At 39.2% G+C, this 19405-nt stretch overlaps 1 protein-coding gene across 16 annotated transcripts in view; it reads right to left on the bottom strand.

The window, feature by feature from the left end:
• Window positions 1-19405, bottom strand: part of ptprk (protein tyrosine phosphatase receptor type K) — a 162882-nt gene that overhangs the window by 31935 nt on the left and 111542 nt on the right. For all 16 annotated transcript variants that reach the window (XM_033649304.2, XM_078173903.1, XM_033649308.2 and 13 more), the window contains 10 exons: window positions 18148-18330; window positions 17034-17153; window positions 16191-16300; window positions 15883-16084; window positions 15687-15792; window positions 15470-15542; window positions 15125-15247; window positions 12850-12924; window positions 12477-12513; window positions 3649-3784 (listed from right to left, as the gene is read on the bottom strand). In XM_033649304.2, coding sequence (XP_033505195.1) covers window positions 3649-3784; window positions 12477-12513; window positions 12850-12924; window positions 15125-15247; window positions 15470-15542; window positions 15687-15792; window positions 15883-16084; window positions 16191-16300; window positions 17034-17153; window positions 18148-18330 — 1165 coding nt within the window. The remainder of the gene's footprint in view (window positions 1-3648; window positions 3785-12476; window positions 12514-12849; window positions 12925-15124; window positions 15248-15469; window positions 15543-15686; window positions 15793-15882; window positions 16085-16190; window positions 16301-17033; window positions 17154-18147; window positions 18331-19405) is intronic.

Raw genomic sequence — 19405 nt, forward strand, 5'->3', positions numbered from 1 at the left:
TCCACATGATATCCTCAGCACAATATGGCTTCAGTTTTGTACAGTGAGTAGAAGGGGAGACACGTTGTCAATCTTTATATACAGTGTATGCTCAACATAAATACACATTATGATAGAAACCAAACTTTAGGACTTTCAGTAGCTTTGAGGCAGCTTTCCATCCCATGCTGAGATATGCTAATCAGTTTTCTCAACCAGAAACTGCTGTCATTAGCTGATCAATGTTGGTTGCTGCACAGTCTGATATGTTCTCATTAATCAAACAAAAAATGTAACTAAAAAAAAGTAAAAACACAACACAATGTGTAAACCTGGAAATATAATAATTGAAAATATATTATTTCCAAAAATACCATTCATTTTCACTTGTTAGTGCCTTAAAATATATCGCAACCTCTCAGAAATACACTTAAATGTAACATTTTAAGATGATATTTTACTTAACAGGAAGACCGTCACCCTGTGGCAGTCCTTATTGTTTTAGTACCAACGTTAATTTGGAGTTTCCGCTGGCCCAAAAGCATAAAATGCAGCTTGAGCTGGTTAAAGTTCAAAACAACAGACACAGACTTCAGCTCTTCCCAGCTGTGCAGGAAATTATAGAGCACTAAACAACAATTACCGACCAAAAATGCATTTGCTTTGAGTTTGGACCAATTTTGTTTTATCAAAAAGGCCTGAAATCCTCCAGAGAGACAGAAAATGTTCAGTAAAACATGTAACAGTAATCAGGCCATTGAGTGCAAACTGTGACTCAAACACTGTCTTGTTTTTGGACGATGGTGAATATATTTCCAATGCTGTTTGGTATCATGAAACAGTAGCAGCTTCTGCAATAAACAGAATATTTCTACCATCTTCTTTAATCTCATGTCCTTTGGATATAATTTACAATTACACTTTGACACTGAATCAGCAGCACGACTGCTGGATCACATGAATTCATTAAGAGAATTAGAATAAAAATATGGAGGTCAAGGGCTGCGAGTTCTCCAGTGACGAGAGTTCATCACTGACTGTAATTTAATGTCTCGAATTGTTTTTGATTTGCCGAGCGAGATCATGATTGGTTGTAATTGAGAGACTGTTTTCCTGGATGCTCCCTAAAGCCTCTGGCAAGATGCAATACTTCAGAGTATCTCCTGAAAGAGTCGGCTGATGATTACAAGTTGAGGGTAATTAATCTAACATTTCTTGTAGCGTGTTCGAGATACATGATGGTCAATGAGCTATTTATTTTGAGGCTTTTTATTATAACAAAAAAAGATGTGACACGAGGCGCCTGACATGAATGTATTTGTACCGGATATGCAAATTAAGTTCATAATTATTCTCTTTATAATGAGCCACTCAGGTTCCCTGAACACCAGATTTTAATTGAAAGGTCAGAGGAAGAACGGCGTCTTTAGTTACAGTTAATTATTACACACATATTCTCATGTACACAAATCAGAAAGGCGCATGCACACGTATGCACACGCATGCCCTGAAAAGTACAAAATCATAATTTAACCTAATGTAACCTCACAGTTGTTGAGGTAAGATTTGATGAACAGAGAGCAGGGTGTATGCAAAATTAAAAAAGTCTAGGCTTAAAGTGGTGGGGTGTTTTTCGTTCAAAGCATCATAGTGACTCTTCTAAGGGCCGGGACACATGACGTGTCTTTAGCCACCTGAAAAATGCAAGCACGGGGGCTCGGTGCTACTCTTGTGTATACTCTGCGCCAGCTTTCAAGAGTGTGGCAGCAGGTTGCCTGAACTTGCTGAGCAAAAATGACTGCACTCAGCACTGAATCATAGCCTACACAACAGAAATTCGTAAGTCAGAGCTGATCTTCCTCATGTGTTGTGCTATCTGTGGGACTGACGTAAAGCTCTGGTTAGCCCTACACTTAAATGATCAACCTCGTCTCCATAGTTACCACAGAGTGATATTTACAGAAGAAAGCGAAGAGATCGACCTGATTGTTCCTCATCTAATGACATGTGACGCGAGTTGCTTCATTCCAACAGTTAAACTTGTTCATCTCAGGGCACTGCACCCTCAAAAAGAGGCACTTGGGAATGATGTGAAGGCATCGTTCTTGTTTCTGAGAGCGCCTTTCACGCGCTTGCATTGCCAACAATGGATTGGATTGGATTTTAGGGCGTAAAAACGTGGCATGTGTCGGACCCTGACAGCTTCATAGACTTTCTGACGGGATAATATTACACAATTTAGATAAGCCACTGTGAACTGCCTTGCTGTGAGTCATAGCTCGATGATGAACATGAATCATGCTGCTGTTAAAACCCCCCGAACAGACTGTTTCGTGTAGAGCACCTAAAAGTAAACAACTTCTGATGCATCACAGGCACACAGAAGTCACACTAACCTATCACATAAATATGACTACATCATGGGGGCACTTCCTTTCTAAATGTCACAGAAATATATGAGTGTTATCCTGCCACTATGTCCAAAAACAGTTTGATCTACTGCAAAAAAGACCTGTATGATTCAGCTGCAGCTGCACTCTCATGTTGTAGCTGTGTGTAGCCACCACATGGTGGAGCCCTGCACCAGACTAACACATCACAGGCCAAACATTACAGTGACACCAGGACCAACTGAGACTCGGGAAGGACGAGGTTTACAGCAGGAGTCTTTCCACCTCTACATGTTCACAACTTTTTTCTTTTCTTCTTTTTTTGTCTAAACAAGTCTGTCTGTCTAAATCAAATGTGCACAAACCTCTTTAAGTGCTTAACCGCTTACATCACATCACACTAAATAAAAAAAAAATGTTGCCTGTGAATTCCTTCAAGCATGAACCTAAAAAAATAAAGTGTTCAGGGCAATGTGTGTGTGCTCCAATGGCTTTAAAAAATGTATGTCGACACCACTAACCCTAACTTCAGTCAACCACCCCTCACTCTCATATTCTCCTCACTCCCTACTTTCCAACATCATGCTTTTTCCTCAATCAGCTCTGCCAAATCACCTTGTCTACACACAATGGACCTTCATCTCTGTCCCCTTTACCTCTACAATACCACATTCTAGGTTTTTTTTACTAAATACTGTGTCCCTGATGTGGTTATATAATCCAAGTGTGTTGGATTTTTCTAATTCTACTCCTGAGACGTTCTTTTGCTTGAGAATCTCTTTCACTGTTTCTCTTCTTTACTCTCAGTGAGTCGGCTGTTCTGTTTTTGTTTGGGTTTTTTTTTACCTATTTTGATTCAACAGCTGTACTGTAAAAGAAAAAAAAACCATCACAACCCTCAGATCTCTCCTGCACTAAATCACACAACTGTGAGGCAGGAGTTTCTAATTTTTGAAACACCATATTTTCACACTGGACTTCAGGAAAACAAGCCTTCGGCTATTTAATGCCCTCAAAACAGAGCAAACTTCAGGAGGTGATCGAGCTGGTTCTGAAGGGAGATCAACGTTTATGGTGGATGGATGGAGGATGGTGTTGCTACAGCAAATACTGGACCAACACACAACAAGATAATGAGTTAAGGTGCACATTTGTGTCTGTGTGTTCTTGCATCTGCATGTGTGTTGGTGTAGTACTGTTGTTCACGTAGTACTCAAACTCTTCCTGTTATGCCTCATTAAAGCTGTTGTAGCAGGCGTGGTTAGTAGCTGTCACTCACCTCTTCTTGACCAATAGGATGGCTACCAGCACCAGCAGTATAAAGACAAGAACACCAGCACTGATCCCAGCGATCTTCACCACACGGTCTGTCTGTTTAGCGGGGTCAGGGATGACTTCTGGCTCCTCTGTAGCACCTAAAACATAATAAAACAACATCAACACTGTGGATCTAATGTAATATCAGCTCAAACTACCACAATACGACAGCAATTATTGATTCTTGTGCAGTATTAGGAGTGAACAAAAGGTCATGTTTCATCCCCCTTCATGAAACACTGGTGTATTTATAAGATGCAAAGTGAAAAGCACCATTAAAAGAACACGCTTCAGTGGAAAGCTGTTGAATGACATTAAAGGGACATCTCAGCAGGACTTTAAAATATTGGTTCCCTGAGAAAAATGAAAACATCTTGAAATGCTGCAGAAGAGTAAAAATCCAATATGAAGGACATGATAAGTAGCTTTTAAATTTTTTTTGAGTAAACACTTAGAGATTTAATGTTTCCTGGACAGCATAAGTTGAAAAAAAAAAGTCTCTCAAACTAGTCCCTTTTAAACTGCCTCTTCAAGGTGTGAATCAAATGCTGTTATGCCGCCTCGCCTTTTTATATAAAAGGTACAATCATGGAATAGGGAGACAAAGTTGTCTCGCCTTTTAAGCTGCCAGTGGAGGTAGTAATGGCTCAGCTGTATAAAAGGGACACCTGGCAGGACGGCTGACAGGGTGGGTGTGACGCTTTGAAGATGTATTGTGTGTGCGATCCACAACCAGGAGATTTAAAAAGCAGCTGATAGCAGTTAGCAGCTAACTAAAAAAATAAGAACAGTGGCTAAAAATGTCTGCAAATTGGGAAAACAATGAGTTCTGGCTGACTGTGAATGCTTCAGTGAAACAAATCAATCATCCCTACGTTCTAGTGCTCCAGCTATTGAACCTTCATTAAATACTGACCAGATTTTACTGCGCATGTGTTGTGTGGCAATGATATGATGCAGTATGGCGCTGTGTCTTCTCCTTTTTCTAACCTTCTTGAAAGGTGCTATAGCCATTTGAGGATGTGTATAAAGCTGCCACTTTTAGTCTTCTAGTGCATTATTTTTGTACTTTTCATCCAGTTTTCAATGCATCTTCTGTATGACACTAAATTGTTTTTTGTCAGGTCAAAACGCTCCTAAACGTGAAAATCAACATTAACAGTTTAAATTATCTTCAAAAGCTTTATTGCCTGGGTTCTCCCATAGTGTGTAAAGAGCTGTATTATATTGGGCAAAGAAAAAGTAACAAGGTGATGTTTCTAACCACCCAAACTCTGTCTTTTGGGGCAGCGAACGAGTCAAGTAAAACCCAACACTCAACCAAGCTTTCCAGGAACCCTGAATGCTCGGCTGCGTAGACCTCCACATTTCTGAAATGTTGTTCTCTTGCCTGACTATAAGCCTGTTATACAAATAATAGATTTTTGGCACTATCTTGAGTATTTACGCAACCCTGTGTCACCCAGGGCTGGAAAAGTATGCCACCCAACAGCCTCAGGAATTATGTTTGTGTTCTCTCAAGATGTCTCTACAAAATGCCCTCACATCAGGAAAGTGGTTTGTGTGATAAGGAAACAAATCCTGATGAGCCATTTAAACAGGAAGGTTTAATCGTTCCTCCGCTAAAGATCAGGTAAATATCAAGACTAAATATTCCTTGTAAAGCAGAGTCAGACAACTGCCAACACAAATGCCATGGTAACTGTCATTCATGAGCCAAATATAGCTAAAAGTTGTGTTTGAGGAGCTTATTTGGCTCACAGACTCAAATACTGAGATCAACAGTTAATTCTCCATTAATGTGAGACTGCGATGTAACGATGAACAAAAGAGGTTGCTTCAGCCGCCTCTACTGAACAGTTCATATCTGCACATTTTAGAGTTCATGTGTTTTACAGACATCTGGGCATAAAGCAGGTATACTTTTTAGCAACAATACAAAGGAACACGACTCTCAGACAGATGATAGATGACAAATGAGCCGCAATAATATTTACCATGGCTGCACTCCAAATCACATACTTTTCTTTTTTACTTTCAGTATGTACTGCAGCTGCACCAACAAAGTGCGCACTGTTGCATTGAGTATGTGTACAATTACGACATACTACTTCATAGAGTTGCCTCCAACTTTGGCCCTCTTGCTTTTATTTGTCGCAGTCTGTAGTGCAAAATTTGATGTAAAAATAAAAAGTATGAGATTTGGAACACAGCAGATCCTGTTATCACTTAATGTTACCTTACGTTTCCTTAACAGATACAACAAAATGCAGAGCTCGCCAGAGACGTTGATCAACCTGCTCTGCTGCTGTTACTTTGCAATGCAGTATGTAGTTTTGACTTTTAAGTCATAGCTGCATACATTATAGATTGTTTGTGATTGATGAATTCACTGATTACTCATAGTTCATCTGACTGCTGTTCAATCGATGTGACGACCTTCCCTGTGCAGAGGATTGTGGGTCAGAATAGCCAGAAAAGCGTGCTAGCTTGCATGCTGCAAAATGAGACAGGATGTGAGACATCCTGGTACATTTGGCTTACTGCATTTGACATACTGCATAATGGGAACATAGACTGTACAGTATAAGTTGGACAGCATGATGGCTCCCCAAAACTGAAGCCAAAATGTGTCAATGGCCCCCTGGTGGCTGGCTGCAGTACAGGTCATAACCCCCCTTCTGTCATTTTAGGCAGTTCTTACTATCTGCCTTTCATTCATTTTTCCAATAAAATCAGTTTAAAATAGTTATTTAATGTTATAAAAAAAAAGGGGGTTTGACATGATTGACAGCTGTGTGCCAATCCGTGTGCTTGCAATCAGTGGTACTGCTCGTGATAGGTTGGACAGTAGAAACTTGTTACCACGGAAATCGCCAATGTCCAGACCCTGACTCCAAATGGTTACCAGCGCAAGATGGCAGGAGCCAAATCCAGGATATTTTGGCGCCACCTTTGTGCAGTGGGAGAAGTGGACACGCTTTATCCATCTTTATGTACAGTCTGTGATTAAGACATACTAAATCTTTTACTCCCCCTACTACCATACTATTTAGTTTGGTAGCATGGGTAATAAAATATGTCTTGACCATTTTAGTTTGGCATATTGAAAAGTACAGTAATCACCAAAGTCATTACAAGTCATCCTCAAAGGGGGAACGAAAATGTGCGGACAAAATTTTGTGCCAATCCACTGAGTGGATGATATTTCACAGGAGAAGTTAAAACTTTGACCTGCTGGTGGTGCTTAATGAAAAGTCAGGGGATGACCAAAGTAATTCGAATTCCCTCTTTTTGGGAAACACGGATAACCGTACAAAATTTCATGGCTATTCATCTAGTAATTGAGATATTTTAGCCTGGACTAAAGTGGTTGACCAACTGTCCCCAGGGCTATGACACTAGTATGGTTAAAATCTATCCAGCAGAGTTAAATCTAAAAGTGTTACAGTTTCTTGTACACTGTAAAGATAAAATGCCATAAAGACACAGTGAAAGAGCAGCAGTGGAAGCTGACTGTTTATCCCTGGCTCGCACCATCTTCTGGGTCAATTAAAGAAAAAAAACACTCATCGTACACAGATTACAGCTTTTCATTCAGTTTGCTGTATCATCTGACGGTAATGTACTGAACCAGTGAACTCTCTGCACACTCACTCCTCCTACTCCCAGCTGCAAACACACCAGAAAATGACTACGTATACACAAATAAAGAAATGCTCAACCTACTGTGTGCCTTGCATTGTCTTCTCAGTGTATTCAGGCTATCCTTGGCGTCATGCTCTCCTAGGGAAATGCTTTTGAAATGCAATTTGACTGTAGCTGTCCGATGTTTCTGCACCAATGTCACAGTATATTACTTGTACTCAAACTCATTTCTGCTCCTGATGACTTCAGAGAATTGTCTGAACTCCCTGATTTGGTCTGTTTGGAATATAATTCACAATTGATGTCTCAGGCAGAGTGCACGCTGTAGTGCAGATTCAACCATGTTGATCATGCAGAGAAAGTCAACAGAAAGAGAGCCAGCATCTGTTTTCATGCTCCTAAGCTTAGCGATCTGATCCCACGACGCTGGAATAGTTCGTACTGCGACGTAAGAACATTATCATGCATTATGATAATCCAAATAATCCAACACAAAGGCATATGCACAAAACTCAACATAATGCAATACATCTATCAAACAATAATCCACTTCTAATGCTAAATATCAAAAAGATAAACATAATCTCTCTCTTTATCTCCCTCAGTATTTGGAGCTGAACATATTATTTTGTTCTAAAATGTTTCTGCCGCTGTCATTATGTAACAAAAAACACAGGACTCAGACTGATAGCTGAAGCATTAGTAGTGATGTGTTGGCCAAAATGTTGCTTTGAAAGGATAAGTTTGGCATTATTCTATAATTTTTTTATTGTACGCAAATTCCATGAAAAGACCAAAATCAATAATCAGTTCTGTGGTACTCAGCCCTAAACCCTAATATGTACAGTAAACCTTTAAAAACACATATAAAAATATTCAGTTTAATTTTTATAAAAGGCCAAAAAAAATCTAAAACAGCAGCAAACTGTGGTTTTTACCAAATGTTACTCAAACAGGACTAAAAAGCGCATTTGTTGGGGACTATTTTCAGCTGTGGATCAATACACATGTAGTGCTCTAGAGGGTATTTACGGCAGCAGAACAGAGCATGTGGAGTCAACTCAAAATAAACTACAGTGCCTGCATTAATGGTAATGAAGCAACCTGTCACCCAGTGCAACAGTGTCGGCACAGCAATGCATTTTAATAGTTTGTGGTCAACAACAAAGCAACACAGCACAGATGAGTAAGATGTAGAAGGCTTTGGCTGCACATGCAATACTTAGTATATACTTAAATACTTATTCATTGACTTTGGTCCTTTCGTGGGATTTGTTGACAATAAGAAAACTATAGAATATAATCAGTTTTATTCTTTAAGGATTGCTTTTATCACAGGACAAGCTTCTTGAAACTGGAAAAATTTGTGAAACTCCGGCTATTCTCTGACAAGGATAAAGCCTCTCGGGGACAAGGGCCACATTTTAGGTTGGTCTAGTGAAGCCAGTGGAAATCCAGGTCAAGACTTCCTCTTCCTTGGGCCGGTCATTTTGGCCAATCTCTATAAACAGATACCTGCATTTGAATGAAGTTAAATAAAACAAAAGCCAATGTAAGGATAAACTGTTGTCAGACAATAGCCTGTGGGTCCTGAAAATTGCATTTCGTCTGTGTTTACTTGTAGTTCAAATTGAAGCGGCCAACACTACTACAAACTGAAACTGTTTCCAAGCAAAATTTCTAAATTTTGATGTTTCTAAATAAAATGTCCATGACTTTTTTGATAAAAATAGACCCTGACATTATTTCTAAACAGTTTATCAGGCATATAACAGTTATAACCGATATAATTTGGATGCAAGTCACAGCAGAACCTACCCATAAATGCAGACTGCTGAATATGTCCTAATGGTACTGATGGAGTTGGAGCTGATACATCGGCCAGTACCAGCTTTTCGCAGCAATATTGGGTCATGTTTGGATTGATAAGTAAAAAGAAATCCCCAAAAATGTTCGGGGTAATTTGGAAACATTGTCTACATTACATTATTTGTCCACCAGAGAGCAGTGGCATGCATCTTGGTTGCAGTTCTTAGAAAATTACATTATATATTAAATATAAATATATTATTTAACATTTATTTAGGTTATGAGTTTGAGAAAATAGGATCAGCTACTATATCATAGTTGAATTTATTAAAACTTTTAAATTTTGGCATCCATTTCAGCTTCAAAGCTTCTTACTTCTACTGTTAAAAAAGAATCTTAAATATTCATTAATTTGTTGTTTTATGTTGAACAAGGGTGCATCTATCATTGTGCATTTGTGAAAATATCCTAATTATTTTTTGGTTAATGGTTAAATCTGCACCGCACTTTGGTCTCACCTACTTTCTGTCAATGACAATCAATGGGTAAAAGGTTTAAAAAGAGGACGTAACAGAAAAGAAAAACAATCTCTAAAAAGGTTCTGAGTCCTGAGACCTGACCCCATAATGTCGGCAGTGGCTCTTAATGTCTGTAAAAATTATCCAGGTCAGTACACTAACACTCACAACTTACCCACACAGCTTCACACACACACACATACACACACACACACAAAACACCCTGAGGCAGCAATGACAATACACAATACCCCAGATGACCTAATAGGACCACCATCGCTAAATCCTCCCTCCCGGATGCACAGTTGAGTGCACACATACATGCAGAGGGACGGAGAGAGAAAAGAAGGGACGGCCATCTGACCTCTCTGTCCATTAGTTCGTCTTTCTGCCTCATTAAAAAAACTATAATAAGTCTTTCAGCCTCAGTTAGACCTCCTCAGACTAGAAAGACAGAGCGTCATCTCTTTCTTGCAGCCTTTGGCGCAGCGACCAACCTGTACTTGCAACTACAACCACCAGCAGTTCCTGAAATATGATGACACTGGAAACTCAGAGACTCCCTACATTTTCTCTTATTTTAGAGCAGGAACACGACACCTTACAGGCACCAGGGGATCGAGCCACACCTTTGATCTTTCCCATGGGATCAATTTCCTTCAAGCTTACTGGCTAACATGTCTTGGTCACATTAAACTCTGTGACCTGAAGAGAAAACAGGTGAACCACTGCAGTTATTTTCAACTTGGCCATTTTTTAAAAAAAAACAAAAAAAACAAAACTCATTTAACATTTGGTTTTAATAGGGACGAGGACATTATTACCTAAGCTGGTTTGCAGTGTCTGTTCATTGATGGGTCTTTAGGAAAACACACAAATCAATCAGCCATGATGATTAATTCTACAATCATTACAGCTGATTGCACTGAAAATTATGTCACTTTTACTGTCTGGGTTTATGGTCCTTCAGCTCCAGGAGGTCAAAGCAAGGGCAGAAAGTAATTTTACTTTTAATTTTCTTTAGCCACAATAACACCCATAATGCAACGGGACTAAGATAGCTTGCAAATACAGTCTTCAAGTACTATGATGCTGTGTTCACCACAACTACTGGACGTTTTGTATATATGACACCAGCCTTCTGTTTAAGTCATACAGACTCTTTTTCTCAAATTAATTGACTCAAATTGTGGTTACATGTCTGCACAACAGGGAAGTCCAATGTATTTATATTAAAATTAAAGGCTTACATTAACATTAATACAGTCAACTTTTTTTTAAAGAAGCTACAAATATCTCTGCGAATATCCCCCTCTGTTAATTAACAACTGCTGTATGTGTATGACTCTTGACTGTAGACCTGCAAAGCTTAGTCAATAAACTGATTAGTCGATCAGCAGCTATTTTGAGCAACATATATATCGTTGAACACTCTTGACGAAAGGCCAGTAGGACCAAAACTTAAGTGTTACTAATAAATTGTGAAGCTGAGCAAGAGCAGTGTGCGGGATTTTCTGTTTTAGGACTTAAGTGATACGTTCCAATGCATCTGCAGTTGGATGCGCAAATATCTCTCTTCAAAGAAACATATTTATTTAAATTATTTTACAAGCAGATATACCAGAGATTAACTGGTTCCAGCTCCTCTGATGTAACAATTCAGTGTGTTTCTCTGTGTTTTTTGAACATTAAATATCTTTCTGGCAGTTGGTTGAAGAAAACAAGGAAATTTCAATATGCCACCAGCTCTGAAAAAGTGAACAGGGCATGTTTCACTATTTTCTGACACAAAATAGACAAAATGATTAATTGTTTATTTAAAAAAAAAAAAAGGTCAACAGATTAATGAATAATGAAAATAACTGGTAGTTGCAGTGCTTGTTGACTGATGTTTGTCAGACCAACATTAATATTGTGCTTTGCTTATAGCATGCCTTACCAAAAAATAAAAATAAAAAAATAAAACAATTAAATACAGAAAATAGGGCCCAGGTTGTCCGTTATCAGACAGAATAGTCAACTTGGTTTCGAAAGTCTGGACCCAGGCATGGGCCCAGGCAGAAAATAACCAGAATGCAGGGGAAAGCGCATGTTATATTTTTAATCTCCTTTCACCTCTGTTTGCTTTCTAGTTTTGCATTACTAGCCAAATAAACACTTAAACGACCTCACTGTTCTTTGAAGCTCAATGCTACCAGCAACCAGGATTGTCAATTTCATTGAAAACATGTTAATGTATTTTTCCATTTATCCTTGTTCTTACTCCGCACAGCTAAACTCTGATCCATCAGCCGCATTTCTAAAAATCTTTCCTGAAAACAGTGTGCGTATATGTGTGTGTGTGTGTGTGTGTGTGTGTGTGTGTGTGTGTGTGTGTGTGTGTGTGTAGTTGCCCGGGGATTAAACCAGTCAGATAATCCATCAACATATGGCTGCTAGTAAAAACATGACATTTAGACCGTGTGCACATACAGGGGCTAGATGTGCACACAGACACATATCATGAGCATGTTTTCTCTCTCTAACATGGAAAACATTATTCCATCCCCACTAATACTCAAAATACAACTATCAAAACAATTATGACATCATTACGTCACTCATAACAAATGTGGCGAGCAGGAAAATCATAATAAATATCAGATTAACAACAATTATCAAGAGACAGTAAGCACCTTAACAACAGATGATAGGCATAGTTGACCAGAATTTCTCAGCAGCCAAACATTTTTACCACCTGAGCTGCTTCTGATTGTCATAACACTGATCTGGGGTATTTTTATGACATAAAGTGACAGTGACATTGAGTTCTTACCTTTAGTAGCGAGCCTCAGACACTGTGTCTTGGTTTCCTGAAGAAAAAATGACACAACAAGAAGACAACAAGAGAACCTCAGTCCTGAGTTCACATACGGTACACTATAGAATATATTGTATGTTAGTACTGCATATGTGTGTTTACAGTATGAAGAAAATAATGGGGTTTCTCAGTTGCCTGCAGATACTTTGCAGTTTTCAGTGCTCTCAGAAGTCATAACTGCTTGCAGGTAGAAGCTGTGATGTAGTTAAAGTTTAACTAGTGTCTCGTTGAATGTGTACATATGAGCATATTCATAGCAGCCAGCAGGTGAGTGTGGTGAGTTCACTGTGTGTTTAGTGCATCATCACATGAATAAATATTTATTTACCCTCTCTGTGCTGCTAACAGCTTGAAGGTAGATGTTGTAGTTCTTTCTGGGGGCCAGTGGAGGATTCCAGAAACCCTGTGGATTAAAAGGGAGGGGTCATCAATTTCATATGAAGCTAAACATACGAAGATTCTCACCAATTTCAGTCAATACCTCTGCAAAGGTTATGTTTAATGTCCTGTTAATGTCCTATCTCAAATCTTGTCAAAGGAAAAGTTCAAGTTTTTTGAGAAATGTGCTTATTCGCTTTTTTAACAAGAGTTAGATGAGAAGATCAAAACTACTCTCATGACTGTATGTTAAATATGAACACACAGCCAGCAGCTGACTGACTTCGAAAACTGAGGTAAAACCAGTGTCTCTGAAGCTCACAAATTAACATGTTAAATCTCATTTGTCTAACATGCACAAAATCCTAAACTAGAGCTACCGCCTCAGGGTCGTAGGCCTCTGCTGACAAGTCAAGTTGCACTAACAGTTTACATCCATGTCTGTTAAAACATGGATGCTTCACAGACATCTTCCCCCCGGCAGCACAGAAGATCTTTGCAATCAACACAGTTTCAGGTTGGACACCCAAGATTAGTGTCACCAGCTCAGTATTTGACCATGTCTCCCCGTCTGTTCCTGAGTTATGACATTGAATAATGTCCAGAAAAGTGTTTTTGCATAACATTATGATGTCACAGTGAAGTTGACCATTGACCTTTTGGATATAAAATGTCATCAATTCATCAATATGTCCTGTAAGACATTTGTGTGATATTTTGTCATAATTAGCATAGAAATTCTTGAGTTATGGCCCAAAACATGTTTTTTGTGAGGTCACAGTGACCTTGACCTTTGACCACTAAAGTCTAATGAGTACATCCTTGAATCCAAGCGAATGTTTGTGACAAATTTGAGGAAATACCCTCGAGGCCTTCTTGAGATATCGTGTTCACAAGAATGAGATGAAGGCAATGTCACAGTGACCTTGTACTTTGACTGCTAAAGTCTAATCAGTACATTCTTGAGTTTAAGTGGACGTTTGTGCCAAATTTAAAGAAATTACCTCAAAGTGTTCTTGGCATACCACGTTCACAAGAATGAGACAAACGTTCAGTCACAGTGACTTTGACCTTTGACTACTAAAGTCTAGTCAGTACATCCTTGAGTCCAAGTGGAGATTTGTGCCAAATTTTCAAAAATCCCTCAAGGAGTCCTTTAGATATCGTGTTCAAAAAAATGAGACAAACGCAAAGTCACAGTGACCTTGACCTTTAACTACTAAAGTCTAATCTATGCATCCTTAAGTCGAAGTGGACATTTGAGCCAAATTGAAGAAATTCCCTCAGTGTTCTTGGGATACCACATTCACAAGAATGAGACAAACGTTCAGACACAGTGACTTTGACCTTTGACTGCTAAAGTCTAGTCAGTACATCCTTGAGTCCAAGTGGAGATTTGTGCCAAATTTGAAGAAATTCCATCAAAGTGTTCTTGAGATACCACGTTCACAAGAATGAGATGGATGTAAGGTCACAGTGACCTTTGACCAACAAAATCTAATCAGCTCATCTTTGCATCAAAGTGGATACCAAATTTTAAAAAATCCCTCAAGGAGTCCTTCAGATATCGTGTTCACAAGGATGGGACAGATGGACGGACACCTGAAAACAATATGCCTCCAGCCACGGCTGTCATCGGCGCAGACGCAGAAAAAAAAGACAGTTTGCTGTTTGTTATCTAACTCTCTGCCAGAAAGCAAATAAGCACACTTCCAAGAATTCTGAACTATTCCTTTAACAGATTTCAATTCAATCTGATGGAAAGACAGGCCAAGGCCATGACAGAGATTTTGTGTTCTTCTCTTTGTGCAGATCCAGGATCCAGGAACTTGTACATTTTTATCATTTTCTCATGAACCACTGCACTCGCTCAAATGAAAAATTCTGGCACATGTCTTTAGCACATTAAAAATGTGCCAGATTTTAATGTAAACCAAGATCTTGATCCAAAAAATTTAAATTGCTAAACATTTGGATTTTGCAGCCTTGGTGGATGAACACTGTCTGCTCTCCGTGGGCTCTCTAGTACATGAAGATGTAAGTGTAACATGGTTAAGGATAAAACCCCCAAAAACTCAGACATATTTTCCCCCTTTTCTGTTACCTTTTTCTATTGCACATCCTTATTCTTCTGCATTTTAAGGTTACTCTAATTTCTACTGAATTTATCTTTTCAGTTCACCTGCACTGTGTACAGAATATGTTGCTTGGATAAAAATGCTTGCCTGATAAGTCTTGTTGTCTCCAACAGTGAAGGGGAGTGGCTCTGGCAGGTTGCTGGGGGACAGCTGGGCGGCATAATAATATGGAGATCCACCGCTAGACGCACTGTGGTAGGAAACTGGGACCTGGAAAAAAAGGATTTATTCACATTTAAGAAACATGTCTATAAATCTGTCTTACAAATAAAATGTAAGTCATTTAACCTGTTTTCTTTAAGTTAATGAAAGGTCAGTATTAAATGACTTGGGATCTAAGTGTCCGATGGTGTGTAGAACCAAATGGTGGCTATGAAACTCTTCTTAACATATGTTAGTAAACAACTACATGTGTATTTGATTAATAATCACCTCGTAACAGTCAGAGGAAGCTTGACGACGGGTCCGCTGAGGATTTACTTCCTCAACTACAATCTGGTATGCACTGTAGACAAGAAGACAATGCAAACATGTTATTAATTTTTTTAAATCACTATTACACTTACAATGAACAAAAACTTCTGGGATACCCAGACCCAGTATATAGATATACTGGGTCTGGGTACGTGCTGTGTATGTATGCATGTACCTTATAGGTGCTCCCTTGGCCTGGGCAGGTTTGAGCAGGACAGTGATGGTTGTTGCAGTTTCATTCAGAAAGGCCTCTGACCCATCATACTCATCTATTGTTGGAGCTGAAGAAGGAGCATTAGTCTGTATTAGTGTCCATGTATCACGTACTCAAAACTGTGTGACAATAAAATATATCAAAACTTATTTTCTACCTGAAATATTAGTGGTCACATTGAGTGTCGTTGCAGGGCCGAATCCTTTGGAGGTGGATGCACGTATAGAGAGTTGATACGTGACACCTGGATGGAGCTGGGAGAACAGGTGATGGGTGGCGTTGGAGGGCAAAGACACTGTGAGTCCCGGTCGCTGGAGAGGCACCGAAGGGTCGAATGAACGCAACCCACTGTAGCTGATCTGAGGTAGGGCAGAGAGAAAAAATGTGAACATACATCCCACTGAGTTGAGTGATTAGCTTAGCTCCTGCAACAATTACTGTTCCCACTGCTTCTGCTTATAGTACCTCATATTGTATGATGACACCGTTGGGTTCAGACGGTTCCTTCCAATAAAGAAGAATTCTGTCTTCAAATGGAGTGGCTCTCAGTGACTGACTGGGAACTGAGCCTGGAACTGTTTACACACACAAACACACACACAGACACAGACAAAATTATAAAATGCTCATAAAATTTACAGTGAAATTCCGTCTTTCAAATAAAGAGGCTCCTGGTTAATACACACCAACAACTGGAAGAAATAGAGCAGTGACTTTACTGAACCATGTTTATTCAATACATGTACCCCAAAGTTGAGATTCAAGAGTTTTCTTAATTTATTGTAGCTTTTCCAAAAATACCATCAACAACGGCATGACATGCCTTGTTTTTCATAACATCCTGAAATATTTTTGCGGTTTTATATTCATACTTCTACTTCCCAAAAGTGGCCTGTTGCGTCACAGTACCGGAAAATATTAACTTTTTACTCTAACTCTTATTTCAAAAGAGAACATAGTAGTACACACAATGAATACATATAAGTAAGTTGTTGTTGTTTTTTTTAAGATTTTCATTTATTTTTTTTATCATTTAACCTTTACTAAACCAGAGGTCAAAGACTCGTTGAGGTTGAAAATCTTTTTTTAAAGAGTGTTTTTGCCAAAACAGGCAAGAAACATTTTAATCGACTGTGTTGATATATACTGAGTTGTGGTGGTCCCAGGATCGATCCCTGGGGCACACCCTTGGATACATTAAAGAAGCTAGTGATACCATCTGCCTGCATGCACTGCAATCTGTACATACACACATAAATAAAATAAACACATAGATTGCAAAAATTAAGTGTGCTTTGTGTATCTCACCATCTTCATCAGTTTGTATGATAGTCTCGTCACTTTCTTTCCGCCCCTCTGGATTGGTCAGAATCATCTTCAGACTGACGTTGGTGTAGGGTGGCAGGTTTGCCACAACATGGCGTGGTGCTGAGATGGAAATAAGAAGGAAAAACAGCTTAGCTTTATTGTAAAACAATAATGTAGAACATCTTACAATGCAAACAGTTATTATTCTTTATATTATTTAATAGTTTGTTTGGTCTATAAAACATCCTGTTAAATGTTCAAACCCTTTCACACATGTAGCATACAACAGGAGATTGTCAATGTCAGACACGTTCTCACCTGATAGAAATACTACGTTTGATTTAGGCAAGGGGTGGTGTCTAAGTAGAGCATGTAGGATGCAGGACATGACTCACAAAGTATGCTGTAAAAATCAGTGTTTTGTTTATGAAGTCGGTTCATAATTTGGTCATAAACAGCCGTCATTAAGAGTGATGGTCCTTAATGACAGAAGTTCTTTTGATCTCATCATCTCTGCAATTAGACATTTTCATTAGTATGGTGTGTTGGTGTTTGTATTGTTACGGTTTTGCGCCAATTACATCATAGAAATGTCATCAACACACCCACTTACATGCTCAGTTACACAGACCTTGTATTGGGGAGCTAGCAGGGAAAAGTCCATTTAATGTCTGGGCCAACCAGTTCGGACATTTGTGTTCTAACATTCAGCTCCTCCAGGTTATGTCTAGATATGTTCAGGGTTGCAGTGCATGTGTGAAAGGGGCTTCTGTGAAATGAAAATGTTGATGGTACTACTGCTAATCCCACTGAGAATCAACATCCCACCGCAGACATAGTTACACTCTCACTGGACTACTCTATGATGACAACTATCCTCTTCTTATACAGTATTTCAGCACCTACATGAGTTGCTCTCAGTTTGCTTCATTTGTATTGGTATTTTATTAACTGGTTGTGAAAAAGCAGCTCACTTTAAGAAACATACTCATAATGCAGCCTTAACACATTAAATATTACATTCTTTTATAGCACCATCTGTAATGTAAAACAGTAAAACAGCAGTAAAAGTAATGGTAACAATGCCTGTACTTTATGGTTGACTGAATATTACCTTTAGGGTCCATGTCCAAGCAGTCAGCTTTGCTGCGGTTGTTGGCAGTCATATAATGGTAGCAGATGGTGACATTGAAGGTGTGACAGCGAGTGATGTTGTAGCCCAACGACTCCCAATCCACCGCTATCAGACGAGACCTGGTCTCAGCAATTTTTAGCCTCTTAGGAGTCCGCATAGGTTCTGCAGAGAAACAGAGGAGAACACAGGGAAAGAATATCATGAGTTTTCTCAGTAACCCAACAGATTATCACCATATGACCTGGGTTAGCCTCTAGCATCATAAATACACTGTCAGGGAAGAATCATCTCTTTGATGACTTACAGTAAACTGTGAAAAAACTTTAGGTAACTTCAAAAATATTTATTTTAATCATGCTGCAATGTGTGTGCAAGAGGCAAATGCACTTTGTGCTGCCAAAAAAAAGAGCAGGATTGCTGAGTCAACACTTTCCCTAAGATAAAACAAGGGGGGTTTACGAACATCTATTCCTGCCCCTTGCTGCCATTCAACCATTTCTCAAATGCAATAACTTCTAAAAGGCACGTCTTTGGTTTCCATCTTTTATGTGAATTCAGAACTGTTATTGTCAATATAATCTACCTTCTCTCCAGCCTGCCCAGGGCTTTAATTACCTTAACTGGCTCATTTAACTGGATCAATAGCCCCCCGCCGAACCCACCCACCTCCACACAGACACACTCGCACATTCACAAGCGAGACCGCAAAACACAAAACCAAACCTTTCCTCGTCTGCTTCCTGCCTGCTCATATCAGTCCAGTTTTTTTCAGGCACTACAGTCTCATGAATGTTAAATTAACTCATGCTTCTCCAACCATTCAACAGTTAAGCAGGAGGTCTACCTGGAGGAGCTGCCATTTTCTGTAGGACAGATATCACATTTAGCAGCTACAAGTTGTTCTATATTACTAAGGAATGAAAATAAAGCAAAATATGTGTAGTTTTCTGTCTTTTTTTGGGACACTGAATGAGGACTGAATATAAATAAGAGCTGCCTGTGAGTTCATTTCAATCTGAATTTTTTCAGTTTCCACTGTAAAAAGTTGTGGATGGTACCAACAGAACTGTTCCTTATTGTCCCCATTTTTGGTCACCACTCTGTTGGGGTACCTAGCACACTGATCAGGTACTAAAAGCTGGAGCTAGAAACACGACAGTCCATTGAGTGGTCAATAGAGAATGATCACTCTTGCTCAGGGCTGAGTTGTGGCTGATTTTGAGGGTACCATAAACTT

This window comes from Epinephelus lanceolatus, chromosome 13 (assembly GCF_041903045.1).
Source record: "Epinephelus lanceolatus isolate andai-2023 chromosome 13, ASM4190304v1, whole genome shotgun sequence".
NCBI lineage: Eukaryota > Metazoa > Chordata > Actinopteri > Perciformes > Serranidae > Epinephelus > Epinephelus lanceolatus.